Here is a 24571-nt window from a genome sequence, read left to right on the forward strand (position 1 = left end):
ATTTATTTAAGTACTGTATATTAAAAAAAATCCAATTGTCATCATTTTCACTAAGTTATGGACAGTCCCCTATAGACTTATTGTTTTGAGGTCCAGTGCTGCTTAACTTCTTGGTTGAATGATGTCTGCCAGAATTTGACCAATTTCCTTTGGATCCAGGATGAGGAAAAGGAGGATGGGGAATCACCATGCATAAGGGGGTTATAGGATTCCTGAATTAAGTGGTGCTTCAAAGTTATAACGTGAATGCCACTCAGTCCAAGAGGGAGGGCAGCCCACCTCTGCCAAAGGAAGACGTACAAAGACTTATGATATCACCAAACCAGTCTGAAAACTGCAGTAAAAAAAGGAATGTATAGGGTTTTCATTTTAGGAAAACGCTATCTGATGTGATGGTGGGAGGAAGCTTTAGTAACATTGAAATATGAATATTTATATGCACCTCCTACTGAAGTGAACCTGTGAGGAAAGATAGAAATATGGGAACTACCATTGCTGGCTGAGCATTTGAAAGTGGCGGCAATGGGCACCTAAATTGTTGAGGGAAAAAAACAAAAAACAAAACAAAAAAAACAAACAAACATACGTAGCAAGATTTTAACAGAAATTTTTGTAGACTTTGTTGTGAAGAAACGGATACATGCTTCAAAGCATTCTCTGCATTAACTGGTTTGTAAAGGGAGGATCAGCCTTTATTATATCACCTGAACAAATATCAGTGTTATAATAAGAAATGCTACTGCATCAACATTCATTTACAAGTGAATGATGTTCATTTTCTTGTAGGAAATGGCTAACATGTGTAGTCAGCCATTTATTAGAGCAGGGAATAAGATTTATGGGGTCATCCGGTAAATCAAATGATCCTGTCCTGACAGTTTTCCTTTAAGTCTGGTTAGAAAATAGCAGTCCAAAAAACTACAATCTCACCTGTTTCCTTCTTTCCCCCACTCGGTCGAGGTGTCTGTATAGGAGTCAGCTTTGACTTGTCTGCAGGTGCCTCATTGCAGTCGTGACCCTTAAAACCTGGACAACACCTCCACTCTAGCTCTGTAACCACTTTATAGGATGTTACATACCTCGGCCTGAAGCTTACCTTATACCTAAAAAGGAAAACATATAAAATACGGTTAGCTACAATTTCTGTAAAATTATCTAAATGCCAAACATATACATTCATTTTATCTATCTATCCATACACACAATATATATCAAATTCAAACATTTGGTCACAAATATGCGAATGGAAAATTTTCTATGCGTGGTTGAGTTTTAATTTACACTGCAAAGATGTCCCAATTCTTTATGCTTCAGACACCAGTTTCATACCTCCCAACAGTCCCAGAGAATAGAAGGACTTTCTCTCATTTTCACCTTTGTTCCATATACAGGGGCTTTGTCATGCACCACCCCATTTGTTCATTAAATGCTAACTTCCATGCATCTGCCATACAGTATCTCCCTATTGCAGTCATATTTGTCGCCTCACTTGCCTTACACCACCTCCACCAGTCTGTCCGCCCTAGCCTGTCCTCGTCTCTAACGATCTTACGTTTCCATCTGTCCATTCACATACCCAGGGTTTGTTTTCAGTCTGGTGGTAGCCCTATGCTCACTAATCATCACTTTCACATGTAAACACAGAAGCTCAGCTACTGTATTTGAAGTGAAAGCAACAGCTCTCCTGCAGCCCCTACAACAGCTTCTCTGCTCTGCACTTGGAGTCAGGACAAGTGCAGGTGGCAGCGTACAATGTGTTCAAGGGTGGACGGAGTGGCAGCACTTGTTGAGCTGCACCATGATCCTTAATTATTACCTGGTCGGGAAGTTTGGGAACTGAAAAGGAGTGTGCACTAAAAAGGAAGCTGTGTCTGCGGTAGGTAGTAGAGCAAGCTGCAGAAAGGTGCTTTTGGAAAGGTAACCATGTGAAAGATGGTGGAGCTTTAGGGAAGGGGGGTGGGCAAAGATGAGGGCAGTGGTGAGGGGATTGTGTTGGGGGAGGGGGGTGAAGAGGTTATAGTGGAGGAGGGGTGCAGTAGTCAGATGTGGATGGATGAACTCTGTACCTAGCACTCTCTAACCTTGCACTCTGTACCTAGCGCTCTCCTGAACCCTACACGGCACATAACACATTCCAGAACGCTGCACATAACGCACTCCACAACCATGTACTCTGTACGTAATGAACACCAGAACCATGCAACCTGTTCTTATCACATTCTAGAGCCCTGCACTCTGTACCTAGTGCTCTCCAGAACCATGCACCCTGTGCATAAAGACCTTCTGAACCCTGTGTATAATGACCTCCTAAATCCTGCACTCTGTACGCAGCGCACCCCTGAACCCTGCACGCAGGGCACCCCTGAACCCTGCACCCAGCGCAAACCCTGAACCCTGCACGTAGAGCACCCCTGAACCCTGCACTCCATACGCAGCGTACCCCTGAGCCCTTCCTCACTTTGCGTAATGCACATTGAAAGTTAAAAGTAAAAGAAAATCTTCCAATGGGAACACTAGTTCTGCTGACCTGGAGGTCCTCAAGGAATTCCCTTAATTTGCAGGGATCTTATCTCACTTCCTGTTTAGCTATGGGACAGGAAGTGAAGGAAAATCCCTGCAATGGGACACAGATGGCGGAAAAATATCTGAAAGGGGTATATATATATATATATATATATATATATATATATATATATATATATATATAAATAAAACACTCCCTTACTCTATCCAAAATGAAAAAGAAAAGTTTTGCCTGTAGTTCTACGTCAATACTTTATGTTACAGACTCGGAAGAAACGTTAAAAATAAGTGTCAGAAAACTAAAATACTTTAGAAAGCACTAAAGTCAGAACATCAGCATGGCAACCAGGTAACTAATATTAGGGCAGATCCCCAATAGCTGCCCCCTTCCTTTAACAATGACAGATTTTCCTTAATGAATACATTACTGTGGATGTCTAGAAAAATTATTTTACAAAGCACAGCCTTTTAGGATCAGTTTCCATTGTTACAGTTTTCCTGTGGTTTGGTGAAAAAAAAAAAAATGCACAGAATCAGCAAAGGAAAATCTTTACTAATATATTTAATGGTACAGCTTAATCAATTCAGCTCTGTGGGATTTAGCCAAATGTAGCCTGCAGCCCCCTCTCTCCATTTTTTAAAAGATAAATATTTATTGTTTTCAATGGACCAGCAAAATAAAAAAAAAAGGCAAATGCATATAAACTGGGAAGAAAAGAAAGAAAAATATGTGTTTTTAAAAAGTGAAAAGAGGCCCCTATTGAGTTAAAATCAATTGTACAAAACCAAAACCTATTTGGTAGATCAATATGTTTTTCTATGCTGTCTTTTTTTTGGCAATTTTGGCGACTAATGGGTCTCTGTTGACATGTACATGCTTCCTTTGAGGACTCTAGTGCATTGCCATTTTCCAAGGCTTTAGATTTGTGGGTTGGAATAGGTTGTAATGTGAATTTTGCCATTGTAATAGAATAGAAGCATGCATCACTGTGTGCATTGAAAACCAAAGAAAGCAGGAAATGAAAACATGGAAATCTTATCACGGGAACCAAAAGTATGAAAAGTCTCATAAGTTCAAACCCAAGAGAATGAGCAAACAAGTACCGGTATGCAAAACGTCAACTGGTTCTCCACACCGATAACAGGAAAATAGCGAACTCAGATACTACAACGTACAATCGTACATTTATGATATATCAGAAGTAGTGGTAAGTAGTAAAAAAGTAAAAGAAAAATAAGTATGTGATGCAGTAGCAACTAAACAGCTGCCTGAAAGACATTCGAAAATTGATTGCTGAAACACATTTTATTGGTGTGGGCAACCCCTCCACTCCTTCCTCCTCTAGTTTATATATCATACATTAGTCCCAATATCCACCTATCTTTTTCCAAGAATATTGTTTATGTGTTCTATTTTATAATGATTTTGAAGTCCTTTTTAAAAGTTTAAAGCCCTGCCTTAAAGCAGACATCTAGGAGCAATGTAACTCTGCATATACTATACCTGTAGGATGCCTCTAGAACATGGATATTCAATTAGCGGACCTCCAGCTGTTGCAGAACTACAAGTCCCATGAGGCATAGCAAGACTGACAGCCACAAGCATGACACCCAGAGGCAGAGGCATGATGGGACTTGTAGTTTTGCAACAACTGGAGGTCCGCTAATTGCATATCCCTGCTCTAGAAAGTGGAAATCACTGTAGTAGACATCACTACTCCACTATTGTCTGGATCTCATGATGAGTGACTGCCCTGTGGCATTGGAAACAGAGGAAGTTAGCCACTGGAATGGGTGTCATTCAGAGATTACTTTGCATTTTCTCAATAAATGCAGTGTTCTCTGATTGGTTGAGATGAAGAGGCATGGTAGGCTTGTCTCCACCTTGTCCAATCAAAGAATGCATTGCATTCATTGAAGAAAAGTATTCTCTGAATGGCACCCATGCCCAGTGACCAACCTCCTGTGTTCAGGATGCAGCAGGGCAGTTGCTCAGCATGGGAACCAGTAAAGATGACTGTAGTAGGGATGACTATCTATCCAATTTTTCTTTAAAGTCACGATGCACTGCACGGCCTTTGATCCATGACCAACAGGCTTGGAAGGGCCAATAAAGGGGATTTTTGATTAAACCAGCCCCTTAATATAAAAGGAGTGGCATATAACAGCCAACATTAAATTACTTTAAATCTGTTGTATGGAAAGCTGATAAACCGCATAGGGAGATATTAGGGTCAGTTAGGAAACTGTACTTTAATTCTGATTGCTAGCTGTTGACCAATTAACCCCCTTTGCTGCCATTTTTCTCATTGGAGGCTTTTATCTTTCATTTTATTTTGCCGATGATTTGACATCAGCAGTGACTTAACTGATGTCCTGTCCATAGCAACCTTTTTTCTTTATCTTCAAAAATTTTCCGGCAAAAAAAAAAAATGGGATAAAGATCACTTTCTATCAGTCTGCTTTCTATCATTGGTCATAGTCACTAGGACAAAGAGGGTGACTGTCCCCAGCAGAGACACAGACAGCAACAAACACTATCCAAAAATAAAAAGGGTTGGCTTTAGCCCTAATAAACTGACAAAAAAAAATGCAAACACAAATTATCACAGTGAACATGCCTGCACTACAAATTATCACAGTGAACATGCCTGCACTAAAAAAACAATTGATTTGATGAACTCTTGAGGAATTCCATAATGGGGTCATTTTCTTGTACCTGTATGTTCCCAACTCCAGCCTGAAATCCAGTTGTTTTAGTGTATTCTAATTACTTACTAATTAGAGCTTGTTATATGTCGAGGCCTAAACCAGGGGGACAGCTTGACCCGATGCCAAAATGCATGTTAAGCAGTATAAAACCTGCATGATATCCTTCTCCACACCATCAGTTTCCTAATTTTGCATAAAAGTTTATCTGCTCTATAGATGTATTACTATTATTGTATATACACTCACTGGCCACTATATTAGATACACCTGTTCAATTGCTTGGTAGTACAAATTTCTAATCAGCCAATCACACGGCAGCAACTCAATGCATGGAAAAATATTGTCTGGTCTGATGAGTCTCAATTTCAGCTACGACATTCAGATGGTAGGCTCAGAATTTGGCGTAAACAGCATGAAAGCATGGATCCGTCATGCCTTGTATCAATGGTTCAGGCTGGTGGTGCAATAGTGTGGGGGGATATTTCCTTGGCACACTTTGGACCCCTTAGTACCAATTAAGCATCATTTAAATGCCACGTCCTACCCTAGTATTGTTGCTGACCATGTCCATCCCTTTAAGACTACAGTGTACCCATCTTTTGATGCAGAATAATGCACCATGTCACAAAGCTCAAATCATCTAAAACTGGTTTCTTGAACATGACAACAAGTTCGCTGTACTCCAGTGGCCTCCACATTCACCAGATCTTAATCCAATAGAGCATCTTTGGGATGTGGTGGTATGGAAGATTTGTATCATGGATGTGCAGCCAACAAATCTGCAGCAACTGCGTGATGCTATCATGTCAATATGCCCAAAATCTCTGAGAAATGTTTTTCCAACACCTTGTTGAATTTATGCCAAGAAGAATTAAGTCAGTTCTGAAGGTAATAGGGGGTCCAACCCGCTACTTGAAAGGTGTACCTAATAAAAGTGGCCAGTGAGTGTATATGAACCACCACAGACACATGGGCTCAGTACTACAGGTACGTATTCCCAGGGGCAGGCTGGTGTACAGTGTTCATTGTCGTAAAATATTGGACATAGACCCGTTACATTCCTACTTCCTCTTTCCATCTCAGGACACCCAGTATTCAGTCTGTTTTTTCCCTGAATGATTTAGTTCCCAGTTGTAATAGCCTAGGGAGATCCTGTTGTCCTTTCTTACATGGTGGTCCCGGACCACCTGTTTGAACCAGTGCTATCTATATTGCTCAGTAATGTATATGTTACACTTCACTAGGCTATTATGCAGCAGGGCAAGCTTAGTAAGGTGCCCGTTATTCCCTTTTCCTTAAGTGTGTTAGAAGTCTTATTTCCTTACACAGAGCTTAGATAAATGACCTTATATCTTTGCCATAGCCACAGTCCACTGAGGCTAGGTTCACACCTATGCATTTTATGGTTCGTTTGTATTTTGCAGAAATGCACTACAGTCCATTTAACATGGTTTCCGATGGTACATGTTCATACCTATGTGGATGCAGCATTGGTCTGATGTGGCATCTGCCCCCCGCCGTCTCTAAGGCTGAGAACCGCTGATCGCTGAGTTCTCAGAGCTCCCTGAGCAGAGAGCTGGTAACAGTCAGTCAACACTGTCTGCTCTGCCCCCCCACCCCCTGCTCACTAGAGCGTTGGGCTGTGAAGGGGGCGGGAGCGGCCAGCTTAGGCTCTCAGAGGCTCGCTGAGAGGCATGTGAGCAGATCCCGACTTCATCATTGTGATCTTAAAGTGATTGTAAGGGTTAGTTTTCTTTAAAATAACAAACATATCATACTTACCTCCACTGTGCAGCTAGTTTTACACAGAGTGGCCCCAAACCTTGTCTTCTGGGTTCCCCCGGCAGCTCTCGTGGCTCCTCCCTACATCAGATAACCCCCTAGGAGAAGCACTCTCCTGAGGGGGTTACCTTGCAGGCATGCTCCCAAGTCCAGCATTCTTCATCCATAGCTGCCGAATGTATGATTCGGCCCCGCCCCCCCCCGGTCATTGGATTTGATTGACAGCAGCGGGAGCTAATGGCTGCACTGCTATCAATCTATCCAATCAAGAGTTGAGAACCCCGGGCAGAGAGACAGCACATCTCCGCCGGGTCAAGTTCCAGGGCTCAGATAAGTAAAATGGGGGGGCCGGTCACCGCCAGGTGCTTTTTCACCTTAATGCATAGGATGCATCAAGTTGAAAAAACAGGAAGGAATACAATCCCTTTAAGCAAGCCTGGACAAGGTCTGTGACGTCAGCCAACAGAGGGCTTCAGCCCGCTGCCTGCTGAAAACTAATCACAGAAGTGCAGAATGAACTGCGCTCCAGTGATCGATAGGAGTAGTACAGCTGAACAAGCTTTGGATGTACTTCTCCTTTAAGTTTCAAATGTGAATTTCCTAAAATGTAAATATCATTTTTGTAAAATGTCGTTTTATCTATAACCACTTATTTTTTTAAATATAATTTAGCAACACACTTTGATACAAGGTTTAAAAAAAAAAAAAAAAAGACTTTTCATGGACCTGAGGAGAATGTAAATTGTATTGTCAGGGAAATGTAGCTGTGTCATACCATGATTCCTAGGTAATGTTTAACATCTGGAATATATTTTCCTTCTTATAGGTTAAGTCTGTAGTGTTTGGAAAAAAGTATATCCAATTAATCAGAGATCACATTCATTGGCGCACAGGATTCCTTGTTCTACTTGGCTGATTCAGTGATGATGGCCATCTAAGATCATTTGGAAACACAGTGTAAGATGACCCCAATGTCTAGAAAAGGAAATGAGACTTGGAAAGAGAATTGTGTAAATTATTCCAGGTCTTGTCACTGCATGACCAAAGCAGTAATATAATTCATTTAGCTTTAGGTAGTATACATTACGGACAGGCTAGAAACTTAATGCTAGAAGTGTGGGCTAACAGTTCATCCTCCACCTTTATTATTTTTACACATAAGTCTGAAGTGAATTAACCTCGTCTTTATATAGCCAATTATCTAACTTTGTGCGTGCCAGAAATAAACTTGTGTGATCATAAAGCAAATTTTTTTGTTCTCGTAAGAAAGCCATTGTAAATGACATCTGACCTGCATCATGGTGGTAGTCAGTTCATATTACGTTGACTTGTAGTGTACTGGGAATTTGTGGACATGACTGCTATGCGGGCCACATTTTCAACAAAGTATTACCAATTTAAATGTACAGAGGCTTTTCAAATATTTTCTGCTGCACCAAACTGCACCATTCTAATGATCACAAAAGGTGAACATGTTTTTTTCATTATTACAAGTCTAGGTGAAGATGCGGTTTGTCAGTAGATAAAATACTACCTCTTAAATGTTAGTAATAATTCCAAAGACAAGCAACAGATAGAACTAACTGGCAACTGGAGATGGCTTTGGACAATCACTGAGCAGGAACCAAATGCCAAGTACCATATGACTAGCCCAAGACCAGGTTGGAAGCTTGTCAGTTTAGCTTTAAAGAGACACTGTCAACTTGTCCATTCAAAGCAAAGTAACACTGTGCCTGTGTAAAGGCTTTCCCAACCCAGGAATCGTTATTCCAGGAACCACTCCTTCCTCCATTGCAGCCACAAAATTATCCAGTGTTGTGAACCAATTTGAATATGCATTAGATATTGTATATGGGCATTGTGGTGACAGTGCCTGGGCCTAGTGATTTGCCATCATGTCCGAGCACTTCACCATGGGAGGAGGTCCCATGCTCTGCCATACTTTAAAGCACAGGGTGGATGAAATAGCAGGAAGAGTGGGGGAACATTGGAGATGAGAGTAGAAAGTGGTTAGGGAGTGGCCTTTACACAGACACTGTCACATGTCAATGGCTGAATTATTAAAGCCACTGCATCAATATGAAGGCTAGAGAACTATCATGTCCATGAAGAGTGGTCAGTAGTGTCATATTTTCATATTTATATTTGTACAGGTTTCCTTTAAATGCAAAAGAACTGTAAGAACAATGTGGGTAGAACAGTAATGGATATACCTATTTAAGTGAACTAGTTAGTCAGCTGCAAATTCCCATGACTACTATCTAAATACGAGTAGTCATGACAGGCATTCCTGAAGCCTGATCTCTCCTCAGGGCTGGATTTCACCATAGCAGACATAGGTCACGGTCTAGGTTGGCAGACCTAGCAGTGGTGGCACCCAGCAATCCCGCTGTTGACAGCCATCAATACATCCTTATGTATTCTAAAAGTTTTAAGTTGCCTCCCTGCCAACCAAAGCAATCCAATCTCCTTCACTGCTACAGTACCTGCATTCCCTGTGCAGTTGCTTTAGTGGCACACTGATTGATTTACATTTCAATGTTCATAGAGGTTTCATTACCAATTATGCCTTGTGCAACTGGTTTTTGTCTCTGTGCCAGCGTAGTTCTGATTCTGCCTCAATTAATATGTTTATGATTCTGGTTGCATCAGTACAGAAGTAGCAATATAACTGAGTATGGTTCTACCAACTTGGTTCTAATCTGACCACTGCATGTTCTGAATACACAATTATGATTGTGTAATTCTGAGGCTAGTTTGAGATATGAGAAGGCATTCAGAATGCCCATATAAATAAAACGATGTTCTGTGATAGGTAACCATGTGTGAAGGTTTTAGTGGCACTTGCACATTTCTGTTTTAAGCAGATATTAATTTATTAACCACTTGACTTCCAGAAGATTTACCCCCCTTCATGACAGGACATTTTTTGCAATACGGCACTGTGTTACTTTACCTGACAATTGCGCGGTCGTGCGACTATTTACCCAAATAAAATGTATGTTCTTTTTTCTCAAAAAGGACACTGGTTCAGAAGAGGTTAACATCAGGGATAATCAAAGGGTTTACTGCGCTTAACCATTGTTTATATGTACTGTGGGAGGTGCTTTTACTAGGAGAAGAGATGGAATTTATTCCCTTTGCAAGGACATGAATTTCATCCCTCCCCCCCCCACCCCCACCCTGTCAGAAGGGCAATCTGCCTGGTTTACATACCAGTGATGGCGAACCTTGGCTCGCCAGACGTTTTGGAACTACATTTTCCATGATGCCCATGCACTCTGCAGTGTAGCTGAGCATCATGGCAAATGTAGTTCCAAAATATCTGGGGTGCCAAGGTTCGCCATCACTGACAGATCATCAGGCAGATCCTCATTCGGGCTCTCTGTCTGATGATCGTCAGGTGGCGGTGGACAGCGTGCCCCCTACCTGGAAGAGTCTGGTTGGATCATTATATACATATATATATATATATATATATATATATATATATATATATATATATATATATATATATATATATATATATATATATATACACACACACACGTGATTCGGTGCAGAGATGTTGTCCTTTAGCAGTAAAACTGCTATAGGGTGGACCTAAAGTGGTTAAAGGCTTAAGGAACGAACGCCTTCATGTATAAAGGCCACCTATAGGTTAAATGTAATGTTTTGCATGAGAGTAGATTTGGTTTATCTAATCTGTAGTGTTCATGAGTTATTGTGAAATACTGTACAGGGCTCTTAGCAGTACTGTAGATTTTCTGCTATTTTATTTTGATTGTGTTTATGTATGCTTTACACACCACTGATTATCAGACGAAAGATTCCGTGCTTATATTGCTTTGATCATTTGCCTGTGAATAATGTTTTCTATTTATACAGCTGTATGTGATATAAAGAATAAACATTTTACCAATAAAATCACCATTTCTCTTACAAATATGTTTAAGTGAAGATTCCTGACCTTTGGAAAATGTCAAGACTTAAAGGTGATCTTAAATTTTCATAGCCTCTAAATAAATTTTTTAAATATATCTCAAGATATCAGTTTTGTTATATGCGGTTTGATGGATAGGGTGGAAGGAGAATTGTAAATATTTTACATTTAGGCCCCTCTGTTGCACTGATCAGTCTTCTTGGTCTCACTATTCTCACTCTTGCTTAGCGTCAGAAATATCCTATATGTAGGTTACTATGGGTCCAACTAGGACTGTTCTTTTTTTATACTTCCTGAAGCAGCCTAGACACAAAGTCGGATGCCATTGCTAAACTCCAACAATCCTTCTACTACGGACATTGAGGAAACGGTGCAAGGATTCAGATAATCATGTTACAGGTCTCCAGTAACTGGCTAACCTCCACTAGTATCACCTTTCAGAAGGCTGCCTTCACATCAGAAACAAAAATCAGTTGTGTGCTAATCATGTGCTATCAAAAATTATTTTACATTTCTCTTGCGCATATTGAAGCATTCAAAGTAAACACAAGTTAGCCTTATTTACAATCACTTTTCAAAGTAAGAATTCAAGTTCCTATTTAAGCAGTCTCCGCTCTACTAGTGAATTAACCCCAAAGCATTGTGTATGCAGACATTGGTGTAAATAGGTCCTATTGCAGACAAAGTATTTTTCTCTTGTTCATTCTTTGGTGCTTGGATTGTAAACTCTCACAAGCAGAGCTCTAAGGACACAAGGCCGAATATCGGCTGGTATCTGCTGGTTCAACAGGAATCGGCCGACATTTGGTCAGTGTGTGCAGCTGTACTTCCGACAGAAGTTGGTCTAACAACCAGTGGCGGCTGGTGCTGTATATTTTTTTTTGGGGGGGGGGGGGCCGGATGGCAAACAAGATACCCGTTGCTTCCCCCCCCCGGTCGCTCAGTCCAACAGTCGCTCGTCCCCCCCACTTACCGCCCACCCTAGCAGTTTTGGCTCCTTTTTTTCTATGGCAGCCGGTTCCTCCTTGGTGGCTTCACCCTGCATCAGTGGCTTTATCCTCAGTGGCTTCCCTCCTCCTTCCCTCGGTGGGCAATACGATATTTATAAATATATTCAGTTTCAACACAGTGTGACGGGTTTACTTTAAAACTGTTGCACTTTATGTATGCAGGCTGCCATTGCGAGCCTCCTTCTGAAAATGGTACATTCCTGGCTAAGTCTGAATGATTAAAGCGGGAGTCCGCGTTTTTTTTTTTTTTTAAACCAGCAGCTACAAATACTGCAGCTGCTGACTTTTAAAATAGTGACACTTACCTGTCCAGCGCGCCCGCGATGTCGGCACCTGAAGCCGATCTCTCGATCGTCTCTCAGGTGCTGCCGCTGCCATCTTGGGTATGGGAATCAGGAAGTGGAGCCTTTCGGCTTCATTTCCCGGTTCCCTACTGCGCATGCGCGAGTCGCGCTGTGCAATGAGGATGGACCCGCTGCCTCTGGGATCTGTGTGTTTGCCAGCAGGCAGCGGGGGACTTTCGGAAAGGGGCGTAATCTACGCCCCTTTCCGCAGAGAGCTATCCAGGAAGTGGGTGCAGATACCTGTACTGTACAGGTACCTGCACCCCCTCCCCCCTGAAAGGTGCCAATTGTGGCGCCGGAGGGGGGGAGGATTCCAATGAGCGGAAGGTCCACTTTTGGGTGGACCTCCGCTTTAAAGCAATACTAAAGCCTTGTTTTGTTTTTTTAAAGTGACCGTAAAGGCTTTTTTTTTCCCTATAAAAACAACAAATGTGTTATACTGACCTGTAGGGATGAGCTCAGGCGTGTTCGCATGGACCACTTGCTGAGCCCGCCAGGAAGTCGGCGCAGCGCTGTTCTAATCACAGGTAGTGAGGCATTGCCCCAATGTGCGGCTGCAAATATTGGGAAATGTCTCACTGCCTGTGATTAGCACAGCGCTGCGCCGACTTCCTGGCGGGCTCAGCATGTGGTCCATGTGAATACGCCTGAGCTCATCCCTACTTACCTGGTCTGTTGCAGTCGATTTGCACAGTGCAGCCCGGATCCTCCCGCTTCTGTGATCTTGGCCCCACCCTCCCACAGTGTCCCCACATTAAGCAGCTTGCTATGGGGGCACATGAGCCGTCACAGCTCCCTGTGTCCATCCAGGCATGGAACCCGACCTGACCCTACCCCTTCTCTACTCTGATTGGCTAGCTGACTTTGATTTACAGCAGCAGCAGGAGACAATGATGCCCGGCTCTGTCTCAGTCAATCAGGAAGGAGAACTTTGGACGGCCAGAGAGGGACCTCAAGTAAGCGTTAGGGGGGGCTGGAGGGGCTGCTGCTGCACACACAAGGCTTTTTATCTTAATGCATAGAATGCATTAAGATAAAAAACCTTCTGCCTTTACAACCACTTTAAATTTTAAAATAACAAACATGTTATACTGATCTGAGCTGTGTAGTGGTTTTGCACAAAGCAGCCCAGATCCTACTCTTCTCGGGTCCCTTGCCAGCGCTCCTGGCCCCTCCCTCCCGCCAAGTTCCCCCACAGCAAGCAGCTTGCTATGGGGGGACCCGAGCCACTGCTCTGTGTAGCCATTTAGATATTAAGCCGCAGCCTGGCCCCACCCCCTCTCTCTCCTCAATGGCTCACTGACTTTGACAGCAGTGGGAGCCAATGGTGCCCGCTATGTGCTTTAACCAATCAGGTAGGAGAGTCCTGGGCAGCTGTGTCTCTCATGCAAAATCACTGGATAGAGATGGGCTCAGGTATTAGGTGGAATGAGGGGGGCTGCTGCACACAGAAGGTTTTTTATCGTAATGCACAGAATGCATTACGATAAAAAACCTTCTGCCTTTAGAACCACTTTATTTGAAAAAGTTAAAATGTATAGAAAAACCTAAAACACAATTGTTCCTTGTTTTTACACATTTATTTCTTACACGCATCACTCCAAAAACTCAGCTTGACACTCCTGTTACAGTGTTGGGAAGGAATTCACATATAACAGCTTACATATTTCTAGCAATGATACCCACACACAGGGGAACTGCTGCAGATTGCATTACATCACATTCATTTGCTGTGTTCCACCGTGCAGTAGGAATTCATCCAGTTCACTGCTTGACACAAAAGAGGGATAAAATACTTTGCGTTTATTACCATATCTAATAGTGGAGTTTATAGCAAGAAATAATACCTTTAGGTAGGATTCCCACCAGATACAGTTCCATGTAGTTAGTTCCACTTTGAGATGCAGAGAAACAGTGCTGTACTTTTCAAAATCCATTCATGTCAGCAAGGCATGTTCTCACCAAAGCCAACTTGTGCAAGTTTATCTGAATATATACTGTATGCCGCAGTTCTTGGTGCATTAAACAGAAATTTACACTTCAGGTCAACTGCATGGAGACCTGATGAAACCAACTGCAATGCAACTGAAAATGCACGGCAATATACAATATTACATATGTTTTCAATTGTATCTGATGTGAAAGAACCCTTGAAGGAAGTTCAGAACTTAGAATTGAAACTAGAACTATAGGCAAAACTTGTTTTTTTTCATTCTGGATGGAGTAAGGGACGGTTATAAGCCCTGTCAGTTTTATTTTTCCATCTGTATCTTATTGAGGAGATGTGCCATCATGTGCTATCCCATAGCCAAAACAGGAAGTGAGAGGAAATCTCTCACCATTCTCGTAGTCCACTGAATCTTCCTCCCACTCTACAACTGACAACCTGCACAGAGGTACAGGCTGATTGCTGGAGGAAGAGTGTGCAAGAGCCTGACATTGAACTTGTGATCCACTGTGCAATACAGGCTCCTATAAAAATAAAATGCAAACTTTTGTCCTGAAATTTTTTTTTTAATAAATGTCATTTATTTACTTTTTTTTAAATGGTGAAACTAGCCTTTAAGAGATAGATTCTAAAAATGTAGAGTGCCTGGCTGCCTGTCCCTGTACATGCTGTTGTAAAGCGGCATATTTGCTGCTACTACCCCCTCCTGGTCACTAGTTAAGGATGCTGTCAGCTTTACAGCTGACATCTCGTAACACTGAAGTGGGCGGAGCCCGACAGGGAAGCAGAAACACTAGTTCTCCATAAGGTCTGCTCTGTCCTAGTGATTGAAAGTGGGTGGATTCTATAGCCAATAGCAGGCCGTTATTGGCTTGGGATACACCCACTGCCAATAACAAGGGGAGCAAGCCTAATGGGGAACTAGCGTGCGACTTCTCCATCAGGCTTCACCACCAATATAAAACTTTATACCACTCCGCTGTCTGTGCGACAGCTGCAGCAACAGGAGAAAGCATGGCTTTGCTGAGGACTGGGGGTGTCCATATAGATACTCTGGTCTCAGTGCACCTTCACACTCGGTGCGTGCCACAAAGTGATGTATCTGTCTACAACAGGTAAATGAATCAGTCACTCACATCATTTGTTGTTTGGAGGCACATCAGAATTCTATCTTTAGGTAATCTCCACAAAATTATCAAAAGAACAATGTGTGTGTGTTAGGTAGTTTTCTTAATCCCGCCTGTACACATATATGTGGCCTTACCAAAAACAGTCTTCATCAATGAAGCTGCATATATGTCTTTGTGCTGGGGGGGGGGGGGGGGTGCTGGCTCCCAGCACAGGATTCAGGATCTCCCTGACTGCCTAGGTCCCATACTAATGATCGGGGAACCAGAAAGCCCGATGCTCGGTCACCTGATCGCTGTGATAGCCAATCAGAGGCTATCACTGTGATCAATCACTTTAAAGCCTGTCCCTCTGTGTGCATGCTTTCTTTGTATCCTTCACACCTTGCTGATAGAAAAAAAAATAATTGATATGAACGGTCTTCAAGCATGTGGAATATCCATTACTATTTATCATGCCAGGTTATGAACTTCATTATGAGATATGAATATTTTATCATCTTCTTCTAAGAAACCATTTTAATAGTCATTGCGTGTTCACCTCAGTGTCAGCTATACATCCTGGAAAGTCCTATTTTATGGGGTTTTTCCCCTTTACACAATTGTCATTGTCAGTATATTTTAGGTAGAATTGAAACATTTTTAAAATTAGCATCAGCATCAGTTTTAGTGTGCTTTAGGTAGGATTAAAAAAAACGTTTCTGAGCCGTACTATGGGTACAAGCAACAAATAACACACACAGATATGTGGTATTGCTGCGATTGTCAGGAACAGAAGAATTTATTTTGTTTTTTTGGTGGGAGGTTATGGTAGGCTGCCTCACTGAGAACCTAGGTCTCATACGAACAATTGGGTAATCAGAAAGACTGGTTCTCGGTCACCTGATAGCTGTGATATAGTAACTTATGGTAGGCTCTCTCACCGAGAACCTAGGTACCATAATAATGAGCAGGAACCAGAAAGCAAGAAAAATACAATGTTTTTACTATTTTAGGCCAGCTTTTCTTTCATATTAAAAAAAAAAAAAAAAGATATCGATTATCATTTACCACCAAATCAAAGCCCAATGTATTCTGGAAAAATAAAACAAAGGTAAGTTTCAGCTGAATACACAAAGTAGTTGCAATAATATTTACAGTTTTACCAGCACAAGTCAAAGTTGCAAAATTGTGTTCAGGCAATAGGATTTGTTTTACCCTCTGCCATGAAGGGGGGAAGTAATTGCCAGATAAACAGGCCCATGGTGGAAATGTAAAAAAATTGCTCTGGCCCATAAGGTGTATAAAAAAGGAAAAAAAAAGAGCAGAAGTAGAAAATACTGTTCAAAGCACTCACATCTAGTGGATTGGTTATACAATGATAAACTTGGAGCAAAGAGCCATTCCCTTTAACCAAGAAAGCATTGCAGCTGGCATTTAGAAAATAGGTAAAAAGTCACAGGCAAGTATAGCTGTCAGTATATTATAGCTATTATGCTTTGAGTCTTAGTGAATACTTTCCAATAGTACTACTGCTACTAAACTTTGTTTATGCTGGATTCATTTTTATTCTTATTCCAGTGGTCTCTGTTTTATGATTTTCACAACTGTCAAAACGCCAGCTTATTATGGGTAAAACTCATGGAATCCAGTAACAAGTGAGTTATTATCCAGTTTTCTTGCCAGAAAAACCTTAACAGACCAAAACAACAGACTCAATTTCTTAAAGTGGACCTTCACCCCCGGATGCACTCAGCAACACTGATCTCCTCCTTTTGCAATCTAAAATCAAATTTTTTGTTTACTTTTTAATTTCATTTTTTGTCCGTCCTGTTCCCCAGACATCATTTTCGCTTAGACAAGAATGAGGTCTCCACTGCTCAGAAGTCTCCTGGGATACTGTATGTACACCATACATGCCAGGAAGCATCAGTTTTCACTTACAGTGGCAAGAAGAGGGTAGGCTTGGTGCACCATCAGGGGCCCAGGCTACTTGAACCAGAAAGAGGCAGGCAGCAACCGATGATGTGAGTATCAAAGATGGTGATGAGGGAGAAGGCATGTGGCAGTAGCACAGAGGATCACGGTAGGGCAATGATAGATCCGCTGGGCAGGTGAGTATGTGAATTAGGGATAACACTGTATAACAGGTAAGTGGGAGGCAGAGGAAGTGGGGGGGAGCTGGGGGTAAAGATTATCTTTACAGTGTCATTAAACCCACATCATTAAAAACTCAATTAATAAATGGTGTATTACATGCTGTTCGTACTCACTCAGTCACTATAGGATTCGCTTTCTGTATTTTGCAAAAAAAAAAAAAAAAAAAAATCGGTTGATCCTGCTGTTCTCTGTCTCCCCCTTCTGTTCATGTCCCCAATTCAGTTGGGTATTTTGCAGAGCAGTGTTGGCAGTTAGTGCACATGCTCAGTTTTTAATGTATTTTCTGTCCAGAGCATTTCCTTCCTCACATCTGAGTAGCTCATGTGACTATAGAGTCACACATGTGGGTGTATACACAGTGGTAAATGACAGCCCACTCTCTCCCTCTTCCTCCATGCCCAGTAACCAGCTAAATACAATGGGGGCATGATATTACATCTTGATTGATGGAGGCTTTACCTCCCTATTATTCTTAGACACAGGCTGGAGAGGTGTAGTGCAGCCTGTGACTGGCAGAAATTCACCCCCACCATGTTATTGTCCAAAAAATAATAACAATTTTAATTTCAAATATATCTAATAATTCGTATGACAATTTAAAACAGTTTAGTAATATTTATTATTTCGTTTTACTCCGTATCCTGTTTTTTTATTTAATTTTGAACATGTGATCAGTAGCAGGGGATTACAAGCTCCTCCTGCCACTATTTCCCTACAGACAGGCTGGGAAAGTTGTATATTAATAAGGAAAAAGGTACTTTGATTTTTTAAATTAAAGTGATAATAACTTTTTTGTTTGTTTGTTTAAAAATAATAACTATGTTATACTTACCTGCTCTGTGCAGTGGTTTTGCACAGGGCAGCCCAGATCTTCCTCTTCTTGGGTCCCTCTCCAGTGCTCCTGGCCCCTCCCACCTGCCGAGTGCCCTCAGAGCAAGCAGCTTGCTATGAGGGCACCAGAGCCAATACGCTGCTCTGTGTGTCCATTTAGACACAGAGCCATGACTCCGCCCCCTCTCTCTCCTCATTGACTTTGACAGCAGCAGGAGCCAATGATGCCCCACTACTGTCTCAGCCAATGAGGAGGGAGAGTCCCGGACAGCCAAGACTCTTGTGCAGTAATCAAGATGGGGCTCAGGTAAGTATTAGGGGGGCTGCTGCACACTGAAGATTTTTTACCTTAAAAAGTGATTGTGAAAGGCAACAACTTTTTTTTTTTTTTAAATAACAAACATGTCTATACTCACCTGCACTGTGCAATGGAATTGCACAGAGCAGCCACGAAACCTCCTCTATTCGGATCCCCCACTGCTGCTCCTGGTCCTTTCCCTCTATCCAGTGCCCTCATGGGAAGCCACTTTCCATGACATGGCTTCCATTGCTTCATGCATTGATACAGACAGTGGAACTCAGCCCCGCCCCCACTCCCTCATCACTGGCTTTGATTGACTGCACTAGGAGCCAAGTGCCCCAGCAAAACCAGCGAGACCCGAAAGTGAGGGGAGAAAAGATTTGCAGATGTGTATGGTGCTGGATAAGTAAAAGTGGGGGGTGTGACACCTAAACATTTTTTTTAACTCTATAAATGCTTTATCGAAAAGATTAACAAGTACAGGTTATTTAAGTAAATTTAACCAATCCAGAGAAATTACCACGAACATATCAAGGCATTGGTGTCAAAACTGATACTGTCTCGATATTACATAGTAAGCCCATCAATCTTACTTTTAACATCAGAGTATGAACGCACCACATTGAATCCATCAAAAGCAGGAAACCATTACAGTTACAGAATGCTATCCAGAATTAAGTCCACCGGTGATAACCCTGGGGTATCAAGCCAAGGTGACCCTACTGCCTGATATTTATTTGGACATCCTCTATGTTGGAATATACTTTTTTCTAAGTGCAGTGTGTCTCCCACTGCTGCGGCCCATTCTTTCCAAGAGGGAGGTTCAACAGATTTCCAATGCCCGAGGATGATCTTTCTGGCCTGGAACAAGGCCCGAGCTATGGCTTGTTTGGTGACCTCTTCCGCCTGAATATCATCTAAAATACCTATAATGCAAGATTTAGGATCCTGTATAATAACCTGAAACCCCCTATTTAGGGTATCCAGAACTTTCCCCCAGTAAAGGTGAAGCTTGGGGCATCTCCACAGTAGGTGGATCACCATGTTCTCTGGAACATCTAAAACATATAGGGTTCTAGGGTTCTCTGTCATCCCCATGTTAAAGAGCCTCGCTGGCGAGAGATGGGCCCCAAGTATGATGTACAATTGTGATAGTCTCAGGCCTCATGCTCAGTTTGTGCCCTAACTGCATGTTGTAGTTGCATATAGTAAAATTGCATAGAACGTGGAAGTTGAACTCTGGTTTGCAGGGTGTGGAAGGGACACAGTTTAACGTTTTCAAAAATATGAGACAGTAGTGCGATACCATATTATTGCCATTTGGCCCCATAGTGCAGTTTTTTTTAGCTCATTGTAATTGTTATTTCCCCATAGAGAGCTATATTTAGTAAACCCTGTCACATCCTGCAACTGCCGTACCTTGTTCCAGACCTTCTGCATGAGGGCATAAGTGGGGAAGAGTTTATTAGACTTGCTATACTTAAGGCCTTCCAGGTTTCTAGCAACATTATTTCCCTCTTTCACATAATGTAATATATAAATCGATGGCTTCTAGTTTCTTATTGTTCTGGGGTATAGCTCTTACGATGTGTTTCAGTTGGGCTGCCAGATAGTATAGTCAGAGGTTGGGTAGTGCCAGCCCACTACTCTCTTTTGGTCTTTGAAGTTGTTCACCTAAACAATTTTACCTTAAAGTACAACTAAAGGCATCCTATACATTTTCAGTGAACCCTTAAGAAAGCTCATTAAAACGGCACATAATAATAAATACCATAACTAAAATTATGATTACCTCAGCATTCACCTGCAATTGTTGGTTCTAACCCCGTTCTGGACCCATGGCGCTGGATTCCAATTGTGATGGTGGGAAGAGTTTAGCAGAGCTAGCATGTCATAGCCTTACACTATGATAGCTCTGCATCTCCCACAGGGAACTACAGTGCCCATGATTCAATAGGCAGTGAATAGTGGCAAAGGCAGCTCATAGGCAGGGCATAGGAGGACTGAATGTGAGGAAAAGTGGGCAGAGCCTTGGCGTGTCTTCTGAGATGATCGACACAATGGGGCTAAGGAAGCAACACCCCCTAATGACAACAAGCTGCCACGCTGTAGTCTCTTAAATAATGGCGTAATGCAAAAGGGGACAACGGAACCATTTGGAAAAGGAGGAAGCTATGGTGTCTCCACAACAAAAGAAAGCTAACAAGCTGGAGGGGGAGCAGGTAAATTTCTCTATATACCGTACCTGCATTTACATGACAAAGACAGACATATTTTACATCCTACTTAGTTTTTTCACTCATTGATTTTTTGTTTTTGACCTTAGTTCTACAAAGGAGTAAAAAAAAACTCCTGCCTTTAGAACCACTTTAAAATAAATGAAATTACAGTGCCACCATCCACATACAGAACAAACAGCCAAACACTTGGCTCGCAGTGGTGGTGCTGTCTTGCAATGTAAAAATGTAATTTGGCAAATTACAAAAAAAAAAAGCAACACAACAGGCATTAGGTGGTGTCAGATAGTGCCTCCTGAACGCATGCCAGCCATTGCTATACTGCTCTCTGAAAAGCTTACTGCCTGTCTTAAAGAGCCCTAACAGATTGAGAGCCATTTTCAAATTGGTTTCTGAAATACAATAATCAAAATATTGAACAGTCATTAACAATTTGAAAAAGTCACATAAGAAACCATTTTACAGTTAATAATAATAACAATATCTAATAATGCTTTAGTTTCCCTATAAAAAGCTTGCAGTGTAGTGCTGCAGATTTAACAGCAAGTAACTGCTGCAATGGTGAATAGCTAATGCTGTAACAGTGGACAGCTGATGACCAGGAAAGAAACTTTGGAAATGGCAAATCAACTGGAATCAGACCTGCAGTGCCTCTTGACAAATTGTGCCCTGGATGGTGGCACTGATCCACCAAGACCAGCCAGATGTACAAACGAATGTTATAACTGGACGCCATGTATTTTTCTGTAAACTTATATCTTAAAAGTAACTGAAAAAAAAAACACCATTTTTTTTAAAGCTAGCATGAGTATGTATCACACATCTAGTTTTAGAACGGATGAGCTGTTACTAAATGGTTGCTAAGCTGCGATACTATATCACTGTATCAGGTTCACAAACCACTACTATGTCATTGTGAGAATGTCTACAGGGAGTCACCACAGGAATTCATTCATCACTGACAAGGTAAAGGAGTCCAGAAAAAGAGAGAGAGATGATTATAGTTTCTGCATCACAATTTCCATTTCAGACAAAATACGCTGTAGATCAATTTAGTCACCAATTTTTAAATAATTATTATTTCCTGGGTTTGGGATTTCATGAAAACTGACAAATTAGAATACTTGTGGACCTTAAAACTTTTGAATATTACATTACAGCCCACAACTTTAACTCTTTATAGTCCTGGCCACCCCCAACTCCCTTCCCCATGTATGTTATGTTTTGTGACATATTTTTCTATGGAAACACCCTAAAATGTATTTTCTCTTAGTAAAAATGTTTCCTGTGCTCCTCTACAATGCTACTGGCAGAGCTGAGTAACCGGCACATCCTTCATCACAAGCGTGCTCACACAGACTTGCCTAACTCCAAACTTTTTGGAATGGGAATAAGGGATGCCTATTAGCAAACATATGTAGGTATAGGACACGCCCCCCCCCATCACGCCTATAAACCACTTTAAGACCAAGCCTTTTTTGGAACTTTTTGTTTACAAATTTAAATTAGAATTTTTTGCTAGAAAATGACTTAGAACCCCCAAACATTGTATATATTATTTTAGTGCACAACCTAGAGAGTAAAATAGCATTGCAATATTTTATGTCACACCGTATTTGCTCACTGGTCTTACAAACTAATTTTTTGGGGAAAAAATACACTTTATGGAATAAAAACAAAAACAACATTTCATGCTTCAAAATTGTGCATGCTTGTGGAATGGCTTCAAACTACGGTACTTAAAAATCTCCAGGGGGGCACTTTACATTTTTTTGTAGGTTACCTGTTTAGAAAGGAGGTCTAGTGCTAGAATGATTGCTCTCGCTCTAACCATCGCAGCGATACCTACCATGTGTGGTTTGAACACTGCTTACATATGTGGGCACAACTTACTTATGCGTTCGCTTCTGCGTGTGATCTCGGAGGTACGGCGCACTTTAAATCTTTATTTTATTTTTACACTGATCGAGCTGTCCTCCGCTCGATTCACACAGTGCCCGAGTGCCGCCGAGCTCCGTTCCCCATGACGTTACAACGCACGGGAGCAGAGATTAGCGCCAAATTCAAAAAAGTAAAAACAACACACAAAACACACACAGTACTGTAATCTTACAGATTACAGTACTGTATAAAAACATTACACACCCCCTTTGTCCCTAGTGGTCTGTGCAGTGCCCTGCATGCACTTTTATATTATAAATACTGTTTTTTCTGCCTGGAATTTGGAGATAGTCCATAGCAACGAAAAACTGTCCCTTTATGTCAAAAGTGATTTTAGACCAACTAGAAAACAGCAATAATATATTATAATCACTTGCAGAATTGAGCGATAGCGATTTGTGGGGAAATTCGTCATCAAACACTAAATCTAATGACAGCGACAATTCTGCAAATTTCAGTGTTTTTGGATTTGATTACATTATTAAATAATTTTTATTATTATTTATTATATTATAAACTTTATCATACCCGGGATGTCTGCTAGACTCTGGTTTGAACAGATTTAAGAGAGTTATTCCTAAGAATTACAGGACTACAATATAAAACGCCAAATTTCCATGCAAAATAATTGTACCGCTTTCAGCACCTAAAACCAGAACTAATCATACTGCCAGGGAGGTGAAGAGATGAATAAAATCATCCCTTTAAAGGCTGTAAGGCGAAAGTGATGGTCCTCCAAGGGCATAGAGTCGAGTGAGGACTATCTTACCTCTCCTGCCACCTATAAAAGTGATCTAATGGCAAATCCGCTACCAGGACCACTTTTGTTAGACGCAGAATCACACGCAGCTTAAAATGATACTGGGGGTTATGGCAGCTAGCTGCTGCCATAACCCCAGTATGTAACATCAAAGTAATAATGACGTATATGTACTGAGGGCAGTCAGCAAGTGAGAATTATACAAAAAAAGAATTATTAGATGAATCCACAAGTACTTTTTTTTACCACTACTGTTCCTTGTAGCAATAGCTGGTGTCTGACGGCACAGTCTTATTTAGATGTCCTACATAACGATTGTAACAGGAAAGTGAAGGTAAGACTATAAATGGAACTTGAAAGAAATATCTGTCTAACTGCATATCTATTTAAGTTTAAAACTGTTTTTTTTACTAGAAAATTACTTAAAAACCCAAAACATTTTTTTTTTTTTTCTAACACCTTAGAGAATAAAATGCCATTCATTGCAATACTTTTTTTCACACCGTATTTGCGCAGCGGTCATACAAGTGCACTTTTTCTTGAAAAAATTCCACTTTTTTTAATAAAAAGATAAGAAAGCAGTAAAATGTATCCATTTTTTTTTTATATTGTGAAAGATAATGTTACACCGAGTAAATTGATACCTTACATGTCACGCTTCAAAATTGTGCCCGCTCGTGGAATGGCGACAAACTTTTACCCTTAAAAATCTCCATAGGCGACGTTTAAAAAATTCTACAGGTTGCATGTTTGGTTTGAACGTCGTTTTCATATGCGGGCGCTACTTACATATGCATTCGCTTCTGCACTCGAGCTCGTCGGGACGGGGCATGTTTAAAAAAAAAATGTTTTATTATTATTTATTTTACCTTTTATTTTTTATTTTTACATCCCTTGTAATAGAAAAAAGCATGACAGGACATCTTAAATAGGAGATCTGGGGGTCAAAAAGTCCTCAGATCTCATATTTAGA

At 41.3% G+C, this 24571-nt stretch overlaps 1 protein-coding gene across 1 annotated transcript in view; it reads right to left on the bottom strand.

The window, feature by feature from the left end:
• The window catches only part of EMILIN2 (elastin microfibril interfacer 2), a 101812-nt gene that overhangs the window by 42865 nt on the left and 34376 nt on the right, over positions 1-24571 (bottom strand). The window contains exon 3 of the mRNA XM_077492526.1: positions 931-1103. Coding sequence (XP_077348652.1) covers positions 931-1103 — 173 coding nt within the window. The remainder of the gene's footprint in view (positions 1-930; positions 1104-24571) is intronic.

Source organism: Lithobates pipiens, unplaced genomic scaffold (assembly GCF_037356315.1).
Source record: "Lithobates pipiens isolate NorthernLeopardFrog02 unplaced genomic scaffold, aLitPip1_a1.2 Scaffold_19, whole genome shotgun sequence".
Classification (NCBI taxonomy): domain Eukaryota; kingdom Metazoa; phylum Chordata; class Amphibia; order Anura; family Ranidae; genus Lithobates; species Lithobates pipiens.